The sequence below is a fragment of the Limulus polyphemus genome, unplaced genomic scaffold, assembly GCF_000517525.1.
Source record: "Limulus polyphemus unplaced genomic scaffold, Limulus_polyphemus-2.1.2 Scaffold4282, whole genome shotgun sequence".
NCBI lineage: Eukaryota > Metazoa > Arthropoda > Merostomata > Xiphosura > Limulidae > Limulus > Limulus polyphemus.
The window spans coordinates 49,074-68,964 of record NW_013669892.1 but is presented as its reverse complement, the minus strand read 5'-3'; the positions used below and the strand labels follow the sequence as shown (position 1 = coordinate 68,964).

The 19,891-nt window shown below is 33.3% G+C and overlaps 1 protein-coding gene across 1 annotated transcript in view; it reads right to left on the bottom strand.

Annotated features, from left to right (window-relative positions):
- Positions 1-7,928, bottom strand: part of LOC106470907 (ras-related protein Rab-10-like) — a gene marked incomplete at its 3' end in the record, with an annotated part of 31,035 nt that extends 23,107 nt beyond the window's left edge. Inside the window, exons 1-2 of the mRNA XM_013931484.2 lie at positions 7,739-7,928; positions 3,240-3,300 (exon numbers count right to left, since the gene is read on the bottom strand). Of these exons, the coding sequence (XP_013786938.1) occupies positions 3,240-3,300; positions 7,739-7,880 (203 nt within the window). The remainder of the gene's footprint in view (positions 1-3,239; positions 3,301-7,738) is intronic.
- Positions 7,929-19,891: the final 11,963 nt, after the last annotated feature.

Here is a 19,891-nt window from a genome sequence, read left to right as displayed (position 1 = left end):
GCAAAACATTACTTCTGAGTAATATATAGTCAGCAAACATTACTTCTGAGTAATATATAGTCAGCAAAACATATTACTTGAGTAATATATAGTCAGCAAAACATACTACTTCTGAGTAATATATAGTCAGCAAAACTATTACTTGAGTAATATATAGTCAGCAAAACATTACTTCTGAGTAATATATAGTCAGCAAAACATATTACTTGAGTAATATATAGTCAGCAAAACATTACTTCTGAGTAATATATAGTCAGCAAAACATATTACTTGAGTAATATATAGTCAGCAAAACATATTACTTGAGTAATATATAGTCAGCAAAACATATTACTTCTCAATAATATATAGTCAGCAGAAGATTGAAGCACAAATGATACTTTCTAAATATATAGTAAGAAAGAAAAAGTTCGATAAAATATAAATCGTACAATTAAATAGAATAATGCAATAAAGGAAAGATATAGGTATGTAAAGAGAACAATTTGAATAAACTGTTGATTTAAAAAAAACAATACACAATTGAAGAACAAGTTCCCACAAATATAAATATTTTAAATAAAAGTTCTTATGTAGAGAATATACTGAAAGTAAAAACTACTGCAGCATAGGAGATTCACATTAATACTTTCGTTAAAATGTAACCAACAACCAATGGAAACAATTATGTATAACTATGTTTTATAATATGCTAAACACATTTTACACTGCTAACTATTGGGCTATTCTAATCCAGTAGTGGGATCTGACCATCACTATTATGATACACCCATCAAATGCAATTTTGTGACACTGGTAATATATTCATAATATGACAAAACACAACATACAAGATTTCAGACTACATAGACCACCAAAACAGACAATATATGATATAATAATAAAACCAAAACAGCTAAAATGGGATCTAGTTAAAAGTAAGCAGTAACGCAAAATTTTGTTGATCCCAAAATTATCAGAAGCAACATATAAGAGGGTGAAATGCTTAAATACAAGTCAGATATGATGTTCGAGTGACATTACAAGTGATATCAGGATGTCAATAAACAGGAGAATTCAACAGTGAAATAAACAATTATGTTCATTATAGAACCAGGTCAGAAACTATTACTTTGAGTTAAGATAAATATCCCAAGTTATCAACACTTACAAAGGTCCTTGTTGAGACTGCCCATATTTTTATTGATGGGAAAACAGGTTGCAAATTAAGGGTCTGGATGACAGAATGACCCCTTTTTCCATTCATATGTAGGGAATCAAGAGAAAGTCAGAGAAAAATAAATTCTGCAGCTTCCTACTAATTAACATCCTGATGTCACCCTATACTTACATCATTTAAACATAAAGTGATCTTTACTGGTATTTACAGCAACTTGCCCATTTACATGCCATTTTTAATAACGTTGGCATAAATGTCATTCAGGTGTTGAATACTGTCATTGTGTTAACACTTACTTTTTATATTTTTATTTTATCCCATTTTAGCTATGGATTATATTTGAGATATTTCCACTTTCTGTCTACCCAGTGACACCATTCACAATATAAAATGAATAAGATAATCTTCCATTCCTAGATAGGATGGTTACCAAGAAACATAACTTGTATATCACAGGATATTAAAGGAAACTTTCAGATACTGGTATATATACTGACTACAGATCAAACAACAGTAGTCATAAACTGCACAATATCCAGAACTAATAAGATTCATAATATAGAAAAAAGGCATCACTACAGCCCCTCTTGACAACAAATACCATGAACATTTGATAAAAAAAAAAATACAAAGTAAAAATAAGCAGGAAGAAAATTACAGACACATAAACATATTCCTCTATTGCCAAAGGCCTCTCTGAAAACATATAAGAGAATAAGTTAATTAGAAAGTCAGAAGAGTAATCAGAAACAACAACACAGTACACTTGCAGTTAGTGCTTAAAACACTATTTCAAGTCTCACTGTAAAGAAAAAGTCCAATAAAAGTTTGAATTCAAGATCATAACTGACATACAAGACAGTAATATCAACCATCTGTAACAGCTCTTTATCTGATAAATTTGAATATACTAATATAACAGAACCAACCATCTGTAAGAGCCCTTCATACAATCATATGATAAATTGGAATGTACTAATAATAACAGAACCAACCATCTGTAACAGCTCATCATGTGGCCATATGATAAATTGGAATATACTAATATAACAAAACCAACGATCTGTAACAGTTCTTCATATGGCCACATGATGAATTGGAATATACTAATATAACAGAACCAATCACCTGTAATAGCTCTTCATACAGCCATATGATAAATTGAAATATACTGATATAACAGAACCAACCATCTGTAACAGCTCATCATGTGGCCATATGATAAATTGGAATATACTAATATAACAGAACCAACCATCTGTAGCAGCTCTTCGTATGGCCATACGATAAATTGGAATATACTAATATAACAGAATCAACTATCTGTAAGAGCCGTTCGTATGATAAATTGGAATATACTAATATAGCAGAAGCAACCATCTGTAGCAGCTTTTCATACGGCCATATGATAAATTGGAATGTACTAAAATGACAGAAACAACCACCTGTAACAGCTCTTCATACAACCATATGATAAATTAGAATATCCTAATATAACAGAATATGGGCTAGATTAAAGAAGCTACACCCACCTAAGTGATAACACATTCAGCCAAACATCCATAAAAGTTAACAAAACCTGAATATCCCTCTTATAAATATTCATATAGCTGATTCAAGCCCTAACTGGAGAGATCCCCAATGAGTGGATGCTGTGCTATCAAGAGCAAGAAAATCTGGAGTTGAACCTTGGCTCCTGTTATCACATACAGTCATTCTCAGGTTCCCTCTGAAGATGCAAGACTTTCAGCTGAAACATAACTAATAAATTAATGTAAAATATGCAAAATCTATGCATACAAGAAATGTTCATATAATCCATATTGCTACTGTTCTCTTTCCAGGTATTTATAATTTTTGAAAGGTCTTCCATAGCAATACTGCCACTTAGTTAAGTTTAAAATGTATAATACTATATATTAAAAACACAATAGCAAGTCTGTAAATTTAATTGGTTATATAAATGTTAGTAAAAACAACCATAACATAAAAATATCCCAACAGTCTTGCATTATTAATGCTCTTCATAATTATTGCACATTTCAAAGATACGAAGAAGAACATGTATCTGAAATCTTACCATATTTGTAATTTGATTTTCTTCCCTCTCAGTTCTATTGTCTTTATTTTGAAATCAATACCTGAAAAATTAAAAACATTCTGATTTTTAATTTTCTTTCAAAATAAATCTACAACTGAGATAGTAAAGCTGTTATAACAACTAATCAGCCTAGCAACTCTTCATCTTTCATAACATCTTTGTGCACTTCTATACATCTTCTTGGTAAATTGTTATCTACAGATTTATTTGACAATTAATATACCATCCAGAGAAATGTTGAAGAGAAAGAGAAAAAATAAAACTTCTTGTTTATAGAAGCGTTTCTTTTAAAACTGAGCAACAGATTTGAATTTGTCAAATTTTAGTTTACTCTGACTTCACTTTAACTTTTGGTTATAAGATAGCTTGTATCTTTCAAGAGACTCAGAAAGATACAGTACATTAAATTTGTAGAATTGGTTTATTAGGGGATAAGTTATAGATACCGCATAATTGGGGAAGGTAGTTATTAGAGGGGGAAATCTGTAGCATAGGGACAAAAATTATGTAAGCAAGACAGGATTTGGATTAAGGTAAAGATTACTTTGGAGGAGTGTGAGAATAAGCATGTTGAAATTACATGGATATGTGCACAGTATTAAACAAGGTTATAGAGATAGATATGGTTTGCATTCAGGTACCAATCTTTAATCTGAACTTTGATATTTCCACAGAAAAACAATAAGGTCAAGAAAACTCTGTCATTAAATTTAACTATGTTGATAAAATTAATTGTAGTGGAGAGTATAGAAAGACTAGGCCTAGAAGTTACTTGCCAGATTTTAAGTACGGTATAGATAGTGTTTGTTGATAGCATAGTTTCTGGTAACATGAAGCATTCTCTTTCTTACAGATGAGTCAAAAGAAAACACCAAAAAGAAGTATAATAGGGTCAGGGTTGTTAATAACAAGAACACTGATGCAATAATTATGTTAGTCAAATTTTAGAACCACTGACTAGGATTGTATGGAGTCATATTGTGCAGGAGATATTTCCTTTAGTGATTTAGGATGTTTTTTCTATGCCAAGTGGTCAGAAAGCTAACCAGGAGGGGAGGAAGGAATGGTAATTTATTGTTAACCACTAACAAGAATATGGTTGCAAAAGTTAAAGTATGGAAATAAAGGAGAAAGACTGATTAATGCATAATTAGATTCAATGTTTTGCTTCATACTGATATAGAAATAAATGAAATTTTAGTTCTTATTTTTCAGAAAGCCAATTTTTAGGCCATGAAACAATATTTGTCAATTGTGAACTGGAATAATTATTTCAGAAAATGATATAGGAAAATTTTCAAAATGAATTGCTTTTAATTCAAGATAAGTATTTTCCTATAAAAAATAAATAAAAGGATAACATCACAAATCAAACCTTATTAGCTTACTAAAGACATAAAGGAGAAATATCCAGAATAAATACCACAAGTTTAAGTTTACAGATAGGTTTGTAGAAGTACAGGAGATCTAGGGACTTAGTTAAAAAAAGAAATTACAAAATCCAAGGTGGCTTATGAGAAACAGCTAATTGATACTGTTAAAACTAACAGGAAGTTTTTTTCAGTGTCTTGAAGCCGAGCAAAATGATAAAATGAGGGATTGGACACTTAAAAAGATTCTGATGACAAGGGTTTTGTTGAAGAATATGAAATGGCAGAGCTTTTAAATGTTTTTCTTCACTTCTATTTTTAAAAGAGAAGAAGATATCAGTAATATTCTTAACCCTGAGCATTCTATAGGAAGTATTGGAAATGACCTGAATCATGTAGATATTGAGCCCTTGTAAGTAGAGGAATCAGAAATAGAACCAGGGTCTAACAAGGCTTTTCAGGGTTTTAAAGATGGTCAAAGATCAGATATGCAAACCTTTCTTTCATTGTTAATGGACAGTGGGCTAGTGCCTGAGTATTGGAAAGTTGGTAATGTACTCCTATTTTTAAAGAGGAAATAAAAGGTGTTCTGTATATTATAGAACAGTTAGTTTTACTTCTATACTGGGAAAACCTTGAGAGAATCTGATAAAAGAAGCATTAAAAAATCAATTAGTGAAATATATTATAAATTAAAACTAATATGGATTGATGAATGGAAAATCTTTTTTTTATGATGCTTCTTTTTATTTGTACGATGGAAAGAGTGTGGACTTAATGTACTTAGATTTAAAAAATGCTTTTGATAAGGTGACACACAATAGATTGGTTAAACAAATCTCTTTGGTAATTGTTGGTGAAAGACTAGTTAATTGGAATATAGGATAATTGGATATGACAAAACAAAAACATATTATTAATACATTCCAGTCAAACTGTACTCTTGTTACTAGCAGAATGCCTCAGAGTTTGGAGCTTGGGCCTTTGTTTTTATTCACATCAACTGAATAGATAGGGTTAATCTCTAGAGATTGCTGATGACATTAAGCTTTTAGATATTCCTAGGTGTGTTATGGATGTGACATGGATAAATTTGTAAGTTGGATAAATATTTGATATATGACCTTTAATTATAGAAGATAATGTACTTGGGTTATAATTTTATCACACATTCAATATAGATGGGAACCTATTCAACAGCATAACTGAAGTAAATCATACTGAAATATTGATGGATAATTCACTTAAGCCATTAAAGTAGTGCTATGTTGCTAGTAGTAATGGTAATAGAATTTTAGGCAGTATTTAGAGACATTCTGATTACAGATCACTACATAGGCTTCACTTCAAATGTTCTTTGCAGCTTTGGTCTCCTTATCTAATACACTATATTGGTTTATTGATAAGGGCTCAGAAGAGAGGTACTAGATGATTTCAGGTATGGAAAGGCTATTTTATAGGGTTAGTTAAGATCTCAACTTCATTTCTCTTGCAAGATGAAGGGTAAGAGGTAATCTTATGATGTTTAGGAGAATATCTAGGGGGATTGATAGGAGAAACGCCTTTGATGTCTTAGAGCTATATCCTGAAAATAATAGGCTCCTGTTAAGACTGTTATTTTTCTCACAGGGATACTGAATTAGGGAATGGGTTACCATTGAATTTTAAAAGGGCAACCAATGATTTCCTAAAAAATTTAGGATGGGTTTATTTATTTTTTTTGATGGATCAAGTGGTCTCTTATGGTCTATATGATTTTATATAGATACTCTGAGAAGAAAAGAGAACAATGCAACTACAATAACACCTATCTTAAATATACAAAAGTTTTAACTGTAACAGAAATAGTTAAAATTTTTTATTAGTTGTACACATGCAAGTAAAACATTTTATTAAAGTTCTTGGGAAAATAGATTCACAAAGAAAATCTACAAAACGTTTAGTCATGGTTCAAAGTTCAATCAAAGGATCCCTTGTATCTATATAGGAATACATATAAGTATGCTCGAGGTGAATGATTTGAATAAAAAACAAAAATATTTAGGCTTATCAGTGGCTATAAATTTAGCTTTTAATTTTTCTTAATTCCAAGTTCAAGGTCTCTATTTTACTGACTGTTTATACTTATATATTTCAGTTTGCTTTTTCTTTAATTCAAGAGTTGGTCAAATGTTTACTTTTAATTCTGCATTGTAGAAATGGTTCAAGTCTTAGTATTTTGACAAACTTCGTTAATGCAAACACAACTGTGCAAATTAAAGAATCAGTCCTGAAACACGCTTGCAGAAATAAAACTATAAACAGAATTTCCTTCACTTTTAACTGTTAACCTGCCAGATTTTGTTTTGGATACACAAATCTACACTACTCAGTCACTACGGTTATCTCATTCTCAGTATCTGTGTATAGCCATCCCTAATTTTGAACTGATAGTGATACTGTAGACTAGAGAGAAAGTAGCTAGTCAACAGCACCCACTCCCATCTTTGGGCTACTTTAAAGTTTAATCTAATAGTGTGATTTTGTAGCTACTTTTATTAATTCATGTATGGCTCTGAAAATGAAATGCAGAGTGCAACTTTGCAGCAACAGGATGTGAACAATGGACCTCTGGTTTTTTACTTTCATAAGTTAATGAATTTTTTATTTAAAATTTTAATATAATAAGGCTAAGAAGTGCGTACATCATCACTGTAAGTTGTAACTCGTAAGAGTGTATCATATGTATCAATACATCAATATCATCACTATAAGGATCTGTCACAAATATTTTGTATGTTTTCTAAAACTTATATGATCACATTAATGTTATAACTTATATATAAATTTTTAGACCTGGAATTAATTTATAAATAGTCTAACTTTAAACAACATCATCCTTTTATTACCCACCAACAAAATTTTTCATATAATTTTATATTCATGTTATACTGCAGTGTTGCTAAATTCTAAGCCTAACGATTACGCCTGTATGACTATGACAATAAAACCCAACTCGGTTAGTAATGGGCTTGGCTACCGGCAATGCTAATATACTGTTAGTGTTACTAGCAATGTAATTGAAAGTCGTTACTAAAGTTAGTCACTTATTTTTTCAAGCCTATTTACCTATTGTGGAAATGAACGTTGTATTAAATGCATCATCAGAAAATCGAAATAGAATACATGTTTTTCCAACACCAGAATCTCCAATAAGTAATAACTTAAACAATAAATCATAAGTTTTCTTCGCCATTCCAATATCCAGCATAAATTCCTATTACCGTCGCACCCAAATACTACCTATTATAAACGTTCCGTAATATCTACGTGAATACGTGTGTGCATTTGTGTTGTTCAATATAAATTCATACGTATTGGTCAGAATATGTGTGTGTGTATGTGTATGTAAATATAATTTTTTCTTATCAAGTGAACTGTTCTCTCTCTATTGGTTTTATTAGTGGATTGATTATTTTACGATAAAAATATACGTATTATTTGCACTTTTTTATCGACTTTACCATTATATAATAAAAGCATTTATATGAAATCAAGTTCTGTAAGCTTTTATTCACTTTCTTCCAATAATGCAACATTATTTTAGTATTATATATTCAACCAATACATTGTATAAAAGTCCATACTTTAGATGTAATTGTAATTTGTAATTAAGCACAAAGCTACACAATGGGCTATCTGTGCTCTGCCCACCACGGGTATCGAAACCCGGTTTCTAGCGTTGTAAGTCCGCAGACATACCGCTGTGCCACTGGAGGGACCCATACGTTTAGTTTGTTTGAAATTAAGCACAAAGCTCCACAATGGGCTATCTGTGCTCTGCCCACCACGGGTATCGAAATCAGCTTTCTAGCGTTGTAAGTCCGCAGACATACTGCTGTGCCACTGGGGGGGGGGGGGGGTCCCATACTTTAAATCAGAAAAACGAGAAATAAGAATTTTAATTGGATGATTAAACATACAGAAGATACAAAAATACCAAGATAAATAACATGGTAGGATTTTAAACGGCTGTTAGATTTTCGTGCCCCAATAATGTATTGCTTCGCACATTGACTTGAATGCAATAACTGAAAAATGAGAATATGGTATACTTTAAATTTATATTTGTTTATGTAAGTAGCGCAGCGTACAGTGTTGAATTCAGGGGTGTACAGGAGAAATTTCTCCCTTGCAAAGAAATTCGCCCTAAAATATTGTAACTATTTTGTCCTTTTTTTACAGGTGTTTTTTTTTCTTTTTTACAGAGAGACTTTAACAATCGAATGAACGTCATGACGAATGAGTCAGGATTTATTATTATTTCATCGAACACCTGGATCCAAGTATTATACAAACGGAATAACGTGAAATTATGGTGACTGCTAGAAGAAAGGAGTGTTTGACCTTGACAGCTAGCCAATATGTATCGCGAGAAGGGGGGACTTGTATCAAAGAATCCAGAAGATTGTATAAGCTAAACAGAGACTTATTACCGAACATTCTTCAAACTTATCGAAATGTGTAGACACTATTAGACGCGTGGACGCTTCTAGAAAAACTGTCCATGCTTTATAAGCCCGTGTTGAAACTACTTGTGTTGTTGTTTTTCGTTGTTTGAACTTTTCTGTGGTGAAGTATGTTGCAAAAATGAATTCTACAGTTTGTTACAAAGAAACCTAGACTTCAGGTAGTAAGTAATGGTGCTGATACTGAGTTTCTGGCTCAAATTTAAGTTAAGAAGCCGAGTCTTGGAACTAGTAATGTTTATTCGTCCACCCCTTCTGCTGCAACTTTCTCACCTTCTTAACCAACTTCAGTTAAATACCAGAAGAAATGGAAAGAGAAATATGACTGGCTGTTTTTGATACATCCCTTGTAGGGAAGTTTTGTACGTAATGACGAGAATTTTTGAAAAATGATTTAAATGCACTATATAGAACAAGTGGTGTTTTTATAAATAACTCCGTTTACCAACTTTCGAAAAGCGCTGGGAATACCAGGAAACTCGACAGACATTCGAGAAGCATGTTCTTGCTCAAACAATGCATAAGCTTCGTGAAGAGGGTCTTAAAAGACCAATTAATACTTGTTCAACAGTCCATTTAGGAATGTAGCCGCAACAGGGAAGCAATAGCTGCGTTTCTGAGAAGCATCTACTTCTTAGCAAAAGAAGAAATCCCACATACTACGAAGTATGAACATTTCATTTCTCATCTTTTTATGCTACAAGATGACTCTCTGAAGCAATTGGTAGAAAATCGGAGCAACTGCTAAGCATCTGAAAGGAAAGCTACAGCTTATGATCTGCTGATGTGAATTTCCGAAGATCTAGATGATTGTGATATCTCGGAATTAAATAACAAATATTACTCTATAATGGCTGACCAATCATCAGATATCAACAACGTGAGCCAGTTGTCAATTTTAGTTTACTTTATGATTGACTGCAGTGAAGTAAAAGAAAATTTCTGGAGCAATACTGATTTAGCAAGTACTGATTACGAAACCATTATGGGTTCACTTGACAGAGAGCTGATGAAAAGAAACCTAGATTTCAAGAATATAATTTCTTGTACTTTCAATGGTGCCACCAATTTTTCAGGAAAAATGGTGTGTATAAGCGACTTTCAGAGAAAGCAGGAATGGAAATTCTTTATGTACATTGTAGGACTCATCTTTTCAAGGCTAACTTAAAAAGCATTAGAAATAAAATCGTGTCTGTGAAGAGGGTTCTTCGTGTCATCAAAGACTTATATTTACTATTCCACAAGTCATCAAAGCGTGAACGCGTGTTGCACGAGGTTCAGAGGTCATTAGAAGAACCTAAGCTATAATTTTAGAATCAGTCAAAATGCGTTGACTCAGTAATTACATTTCTCTTCCTGCTCGATTATAGCGACCTATGAGTGCCTACACAGAGATGGTATCTTGCAGGAAATGGAGAAACCTAGTTTTTCGTTACCCTAGAAATTGTGGATGAAGTTTTATATGTAGTATTTAATCTCAGCAAAATTTTACAAAAAGAAAACTTAAATCAGTCGTCAGTTCCTCAGCCCATTTAGCTAAAGAAAATTCTAATGCTATAGCTGTTATGGATCTCAAAAAAAAAAGGCTTCTGGTGTGCAACTGATTTGTAAATGAGCCAGAAAGTCAAATTTTAAAAAAAAAGTTTAAAATATTGTTGACACTGTGATTGAACAAGTGGAGCACCGATTCAGTGATCAAGCTGTCTCTCTCCTCATCAACATATATGCTTCCTTCCAATTGGTCTAGTGAATGTACAGTTTTATATATGATGATGTGAAGAGAGGATGTAACTTCTTTGACTGGACTGGATGCTGATGTGGTGGGGCTGATTGAGCTTCTTCAAGTACATTACAAGGGAGCAAGAAGATCAAGATAAAAATATTGTCCATTACTTGTGGAAATCAAGTATTAGTTATGATAATCCAAAAAAATTAACCGAATGCCTGATGGTGGTGCTAGTTTGACTGCTGGAATTAAGAATTTTTTTTAGTTGCATGAACCATATTTTAAATAAGCTGAGAAACCAGATGGAACAAGACACACTTCAAAGTTGCGTGAAAGGGGGGCCTAATGTACTTTCAAACACCTTGTTGTCAAGGTTTATCGACTTATATGCATGGAAAAACCCAATATGTGTTCGTTTTCTCTAAAGTGAACCGCCTGAGAGTATTTTCGGTAATTTTTCATTTTCTCCAAATTCATAAAAATTACATTTAAATATCATAACCAATAATAACAAAATATATCATTGTAAGTTTGTGGAGTCAATTATTTTACTTAAAGTACAGTATTTTCCATTTTGTTCAATTTGAATTTTAATTCATTACCCCAGCTTCACATCCCTCCCCCCGTGAGAAATAAATAAATTTGACATATCTGAGGGGCAGTAAAAAAAAATATTTAGACACACATGCACACATAAAAAACTGCATGTACCCGCATAGACAATGAGACAATCACCTCTACCAATCAGTGAATAGCTTGTTAGCTTTCCATTCTTCAGGTGAATCTTTGCTGAATTAGTCACAACTAAAAACCAAATAGAACTGATTAAAGAAAGCACGCCTTAATTGAACAAGTAAACTCGCTTCCTTAGTCCATTCGGCATTTTAACTTTTCTTCACAGTACACTCGGCCAGCAAAGGATATTCCATTGCCAATCCTTTTGATCTGGATATTATATATTACTGCAATGTCCTCTCAGGCAAAACAGACATTGCCTACTTAAGGGAACAAATAAACAAAGCAACTGGAACAAGGCAATCTTGACAAGTTTCTGGACCTGATGTTGCCGTAAAATAGATATACCTACTATAGAGAACATCGAAACTAGAATAAGATAATCTTAATGATTTTCTGGACCTCGCATTGTCCTATCACAACACAAAAATTAAATAAACAAACATTTTTAAAAACTTGTATATTACTAAAGCAGGAAGAAAACATATACTTATATAACACAGTGGTACGAAGGTTGGAACATTTTGAAAACCCAGCGAAAAGTTACTTAGTTTCACAAGAAGTTCGAAAACAAAAAATATTATCAATATTCAAATATACTACCTAAGTCACGATATTTGAAAGAAGAACTTTAAGATTTTTTTTTCACCAGAAAATGTTAAATGAACAACACAAGACTTGGAACTATCCTTATTTCCTGGAAATTAACTGTGACGAATATTTTCCATTAAGACATCAAATGCTGAAAACTGGCAGAGCAATAAAACCAATAGGATTAACATATTAATGATAAAAATTACACCAACACAGTGTATTGAAATTATTTGGAGGTGAATATCTGTAGTAAGAAAATACCATACATCTTACTCTCCTTTAGTAGGCATTTCATGTCTACAAAATTATTAAATTTGACCAAGTTCTGATTTTGGAATATACTAAGTCCAGATGAGATCATGTGCAAAATATAGTCCTAGGTCATACATTTTGTACATTTACCGGTCAAAGTACTTATCTGCTAGTTCATTAAATAATTGCATTATGTCTTGCTTGATCTTGCATTTGACAGCTAGCTTTCTTATGACTGTCACATGGAGCAGAACTACTTCCTATTTTGTCGCTTCTTTTTCTGATTGTTCAACTGAAGAGACACAATGTCTATTGTGAATGCAGCTTTGGCAGTCTCAGATTCAAATTCAATTGTCATTTAGGAGTTCAGTTCATCTTTTTTTGAGAGAGTCGAGACTTGTATCAAAGTCCTGTCTCTGTTTCATTCTATTCCTGTCATTTATCGTGTGTGCTGCAATTTAATCTCGCATTTTTCTACTACTTAGATAACCACTTGTATTTATTCCTTTTCCAACTTTCTTTTTTTCGGTAAATAAAGTTTTGTTTTCATTTGGATTTCAACACGGTGTTCTGTTTTCTTCATATCACCTGAAACAAACTGCTGTATCTCACCTTTTGCTTATTAGATCCACGAACTTCTCTTTTTTGTGGAGATAAGGAAACCATGTGTAAGTATGGCATGTAGCATGCCATGCACTTTCTACCTCTTTATTTTAATGTAGAATTTTTTCATACATTTGTGTGTATTATAGTTCTATGCAGTTTCCACATAACATGTGGTCATGAAGGTCATTGAATTGATTTCATTCTAGCTGTATTCATTCCTTTGTAATTATCTGCAGATAATATTTGTTCTGCCTATGAGAGTGATAATTTTAATGCTGCACATTGTGCAAGAATGTCGACAACAGTGTCCTCCAATGATAGGTAAAGTGATATCTCAAGGTTACAACTTCCCTTATGCTTGAACGGAAATGACCTGTCTCGAGGATAGCACAAGTGGCTATAGATAACTCTTATCTTGCTGTTTTGAATTATTAATGTCAGATTTAGACATTTTGATAAAATATTTCAATGGGTTCAGTCTGAAACATCATCTTAAGTGAGCTAATCAGTTTGGAAATAAATCTTGATGGGTTGTAGCTAGCTTGGTCAATTTACAACTCTATATATAATGGCAATTGTCTATTGTAAAAACGTGCTGTATGCACACTGTTGTTTTGTGTTGACAATAAAAAATGTTCTATTGTGTATAGTCTATATATTTATTAGCAAAGTTTCAGTAGTTTTAGCAGAACACATGATTTCTTCCTAATATAACTTGCCAATCTTCCTGTCATATAGTGGACCTACTTTATTTATTCTTTCAGGAAATCATTTTCACGTGTAAATAGCACAAAGTAGGTAGGAGTATGAAAATGTTTATGCTGTGACCACAGGGTATCATTGTTGTGTTTTATGTTTTCTATTGTGTATATTGCCCTTACTTAACTCTTGTGTTACTGAATGCTTCTTAGTTAAGGAATGATATTTTCTGCAAATAGAAGAACTCGTGGCCAAAAGGGAGAGTTAACTCTTGAAGAGGGAGGATTATATGAGAGCGTTGTCGAGTCTAGGATAAGTCCTTTCCTGAACATTATATTTTTGCCAAAGATATGAAGGATCAGGATTTCAATCCCTCTGCAGTTGCTAATTCAGGAAGATCAGCTGCCATCTACTGTATCCACAAATATTTTTGTGTTTAATTGATTTTTGAACCTACGAGTTTTCCTAACACCATGAATCTAGTGTATCTAGACGGAACAGTCTCTACAGGCCCGGCATGACCAGGTGGTTAGAGTGCTCGACTCACAATCTGAGGGTCGCGGGTTCGAATCCCCGTCCCACCAAACAGGCTCGCCCTTTCAGCCATGGGGGCGTCATAATGTGACGGTCAATCCCATTATTCGTTGGTAAAAGAGTAGCCCAAGAGTTGGCGGTGGGTGGTGATGACTAGCTTCATTCCCTCTAGTCTTACACTGCTAAATTAGGGATGGCTAGCGCAGATAGCCCTCGTGTAGCTTTGCGCGAAATTCAAAACAAACAAACAAACTTTGGAGTTTTGTTACTAATTAATATCTATAAAATACAATCTACAACTAGTAGTTAAATGTTTGTTGGCGGAATACATATTTTCTGCCAATATTTTCAAAGACCCTATGCTCCTGGTAAAATTTATATCCATAAGCACGAGGATGCTGAAAAGAATTGTCGTAACTTCATGGAAAAGAATCAAACATCATGTTTTGCTTGGAACTTTCCAAAAAATAGTAACTTGTTTCATTAATTATTGTCCCCGGTGGGACAGCGGTACGTTTCCGGACTTACAACGCTAAAATCCGGGGTTCGATTCCCCGCGTTGGACACAGCAGATAGCCCAATGCGGCTTTGCTGTAAAACAAACATCATTAATTATTATTTTCATATATTTGATACTAGTTCAATTCCCATAAACATTAAATCATTTGTTTTGTAATAATCTACGCTGCTTTATAAACATTGTCGTTTCCCTACTAAGGATAAATTATCAACCGAATGTCGTAGAACAGTTTGATAAATAAATTTAACTCCCAACATAGTAATATTGTAACGTATCAAATATTTTTTTTTTAATTTCAGTTTTATTTGATATATTTAATTTGTTTGTTTGTAGTTATGCACAAAGCTACACAATGGGCTATGTGTGCTCTACCAACCACGGGTATCGAAAACCGGTTTCTAGCGTTGTAAGTCCGCAGACATACCACTGTGCCACTGGGGGGCATATGTAATCTGTACTTGCAGATCATAATGTCTACTAACGGTCATGTTTCATTTTGATTGCGTGTTTGCATTTTTAGTGGAACAGACCAAATGTTAATTTATGTTCTAAACCCCACAGAATCAACTCTTTCTTGCTATGATCCCAGTTAAACGTTTCTCGGACTAGTTGTTGGCTGTCATATGACAGTGTCTGCAATCTCCTTCGCATGGTGCAGTTGGAGATAGCCAAGTGCTGTCCACTGTTGAAGTATAATTGGGACAAAGTCTGACACCTATTGTAGTGTAAAAGTCTGTTCAATTCTGCTTACTTTTAATGTGTCACCACCATTGTCACACCTCATCACATATATGTTTTCATTCGATGCAGTCACTCAATGTAGTATCTAATAACACGTGACTCCTACTAGATTGGCACTTGTCTTTATGCATTTGCTTTTTATTATTATCTTTTCTCAGATTAACCATGATTTGACAACATCTTCATGTTTAGAGTTCAATATCTCTTTGTGTGTCGGATATTCGCGAAAAGACACAAGAGGATGTGTGCGCTAGTCGTCCCTAATTTTGAATTATGTGTCCAATTATAGATGGCATTTTCCCTGCAATGTTGTTATATATGTTCTTTGTTTGTAATTAAGCACAAAGCTACACAATGGAATATCTGTGCTCTGCCCACCAAGGGTATTGAAACCCGGATTCTAGCGCTGTAAGTCCGCAGACATATCGCTGTGCCACTAGGGAGGCTGTTGTTATATAACTTGAGGAGTTACCTATCATATGACCCGTACGACTGCTGAAGTTACGTGTAAAATTTTTAACTTTTAATTTTTTCTTCTTAAATATGAAACATGGATTTTGAGTCTTAGCAAAATTAACTGTTTATCGCTCACCGAAGAAAATGAAAATGAGTATTTATTTTGGGTTGGCTATAGGTTGCAGGATATTTTAAAGCATAAATTATGATTTTATACAACAAAATAATCAAAAGTGTAAAACTTTCTTCAAAATTTTATTATTTCGATACGAAAAAGTATTTGAAGAAACGCTTCCAGTAACTCAGCGATAATCCTGTAGTCTTATAACATTAAACATAGGGTTTCAATACCCGTGGTGAGCAGTGCCCAGATAGCCCATTGTGTAGCTTTGTGCTTAATTTCAAATAAACAAACAAACTTATTTCAAATGAATAATTTGTTTGTAGTTAGGGAAAAAGTTGCACAATGGGCTATTTATGCTCTCCCCATAGAGATGTTAATACAGCAAAAGCTGAAATTCGTAAATACTTTATATTATAACAATGAACACGAGAAAAAATAAATCGGCATATTTAAAAAAAAGCAACCAGCGCAGATATCACTAAGAAGTCGCAACGTGGAGGTGAATACTTTTAATTATATCTCATAAGGTAATGTTTAATGAGAGAAAAATATTTGCTGAAATACCTTGTCAAAACTGACTATTTAAGTAAAAGTTTTACATTGATTATAGAAAAACAAAACGATTTTAAGACAGGTAATAAAAATGAAAGAACTGTAAAGAATTAGCGAAATAAAAATAGTGAAAGATTTGTGTTTTATTACTTATGAGGTTTCCAAGTTACTGAAATTAATTTATTTGTGATAACATGGGCTAGTTTCCTTTTTGTATCACTACTAAACGCCTTACGGTTTTTTTTTTGTTTTTTGGACATTAGTTAATGATCCGTATCGCATTATTACTTGACATTTTCGGTCAATTGTCTATCATATAATGAAGAAAAAAAATAGACACGTCTAACCAAATCTGCCAAAAGTGAAAGTTAAAAAATTGTTATTGATTAACATTTAGCATCGTGTAAAATAAATTCATTAACGTTTAAAGAAAACAACTGACCACAGAAACTGAATTGCAATAGTATTTAAGTGCGGAAATTATTCAATATTAAGGGAAAAGTTCTGTCTGTCTGTGGGCGTATCTCCTCCTAAACGAGTTGACTGATCCAGACCAAACTTGGTAGTCCAAAAGCAAACCAAATTCATATTAAACTTTCCCATGTATTGAAAAATAAAAACATTTTATAGAATAACCCGTATATCGTTACTGTAGTAGCAATTGTAAATAGCTGAGTTTGAACGAAACTCACACCACAACAAAATTCTACAAGTCAAAGATTGTAAATAAAATTTTCAGGATTTTGCTTGTTTCCCATAATAACGAAGTTATACAGTAATAAAATACCCAGCTACAATGTGGAGTGGATGACTGGATGAAGGGTGTTCGGTTGTTGTGCGCGACTTGGGAGGGTCAGGTTCGCTCAGAACTACAATCCGGATTCTCTGAATTAATCATCAAGATTTAAGTCGTTGGCGACCTGGAAGGATTAGGTTCTTAATAGACCTCTTCGAGAATAAAGATATTGCTGCTGTTTAAGTTTCCCACTCTGTTCTCATTCACACCATTTAATCTTCGATTTAAACTAGGGTTAGAATAAGCGGTTAAGCCTGAATTAAAGAAGTATTTCATAATTTAAAGACCACCAGTGGCACAGCGATATGTCTGCGGACTTACAACGCTAGAACCCGGGTTTCGATACCCGTGGTGGGCAGAGCACAGATAGCCGATTGTGTAGCTTTGTGTTTAATTACAAACAAACGTAATTTTAATATTTTTAGAATATTTCTTACTTCTTCATGTAGAATATAATTTTTCGTAGAAGCAAATTCAAGATTATTATTAAATTTGATACATTAAATGTACTAAATTCAGACAGTAGAAATCTTGACCACATCTCTACAGTGAAATGGGCTGCTTTAAACAAGAAGTGACATTCCTGCTAACTTTCTGGACTCGACTGCTACACATTTACAGTTCCGATCCACTTCCCAAGTTTTACAAAAGGTTTCTTGGAGAATAAACGCTACTGAAAATCCTCGAAGAGATTTTGCTCATTTTTAGCCAAGTTGGCGTGTTTTCCGTATTTTCAAGAAAAAACTTTTAAGGTAAGACGTTTAAAGTGCATTATAAGAGCTTCAAAAAGAAAGCCCATTATGGACGGAGAGTTTAATTTTACTTGTAGACTTTCACCGGATCTGTCGGGCTTTCACCACGAGCAGAGCTGGTATGCAATTTGCCTCTCAAAATATTAGTCAAATTACACATCTACTTAATTACAATTATTATTTTTGTGTGCTAAGCCTCTTCATTGGTTTGCTGAAGAAGGCTAATTCACTGTTAATAGTGCTAAATAAAGAAGTGCCAGAACGCCAAATTCCACTGTGTGAGATGGGTTTCGTTCAAAATAGTGGCGATACGGCGTTCCCACCTCATGACTGTTATATTTCCACATTTTTTTTTTAATTCACGTCACATTATTTTATTCCTAAGCCTTTTCTTTGGTTCACTAGGACAATAACTCTTACCTTTGGTATTTCTAGGTTGCTTAACGTTTAATGATTTAGGATACTACTGTTAAATTTTTTTTTTTTCGCACACTAAACCTATTTAGCTAGTTTTTTATTTCTTTAAGTGTGTTACGCTGAAATCATCTTTTGATTGGCAGTATCATGTTTTCAACGTGAATAGTGATTATTTATGAACTTTACTACCAGTGGCTCAGCGGTAAGTATGAAGATTTATATCGCTAAAAATCAGGTTTTCATACACGTGATTCGTATAGCGCAGCTAGCCCTTTGAGTAGCTATTTGCTTAATAAAAACAAGAAGAAAGCATTATAATTGATATTTTATACCTTTATAGAGTAGGTTTAATTTTTTCATTCTGTTGCGGCTATATTTGATACATCTAAAATCATAGAATTGAATCAAAGTCGCGCCAGGTGTGCTGGTTATGTTGTTTTAGCAGGAAGCTGCATCATGGACTATTTCTGTCCTACCTACCGTGGTGAGTCAGTGCGGGACTACTTAACGTTAATTACTTGGTTTTCTTGTGACTAGAAATGTTACATTGAGAACTGAGCTTCTGTGTTAAAGATGTTTTTATTTTCCCCAAATTACAGCCCAGTAGTTAGCGTACCGGAATATCTTGTTCCTTCGTGAATGCCCTAGCATTTACTAGATATATGTTTGTCTGGTATATATATAAGACGCTCACAACGTGACGGGACAATGTGTGTAGGTAGTGAGTAATTGAACTGCAGTCAGAAAGTATTGTTGAAGTAAACGTTCGTTGTTAAAACGTTTGTTATAGAGCGACTGTTGAAAATATGTGTATCGGTAAAATTATATTCAGAAAGAATAAACCAGTTTTATTAAGTAAGGACTTGTGTCGCTAAAGTTTCGTTGGAACGAAGTTACGGAAAATTAATTAACAAATGGAGACGTAACAAATTGGTGTCAGGAGTGGGATAGAAAAAAAAATAATAAAATGGAAACGAGAAGCGGCAAATCAAACTACAGCCTAGCAGACTTAATGGCAGCAATACAAGAACAGCAAAAAAAAAAAACAAGAAGAACGAGAAGAGAAATTACAACAGTTGTTAGAGGAAAAAGAAAAGAAACAAGAAGAACGACAAGAGAAATTACAACAGTTATAAGAGGAAAAAGAAAAGAAACAAGAAGAACGAGAGAATAAACAAAAAAGAAACAAGAAGAGAGATTACAGCAGTCGCAAGAAAACCTGCAAAAGTGGCAGCTCGAATAACAAAAT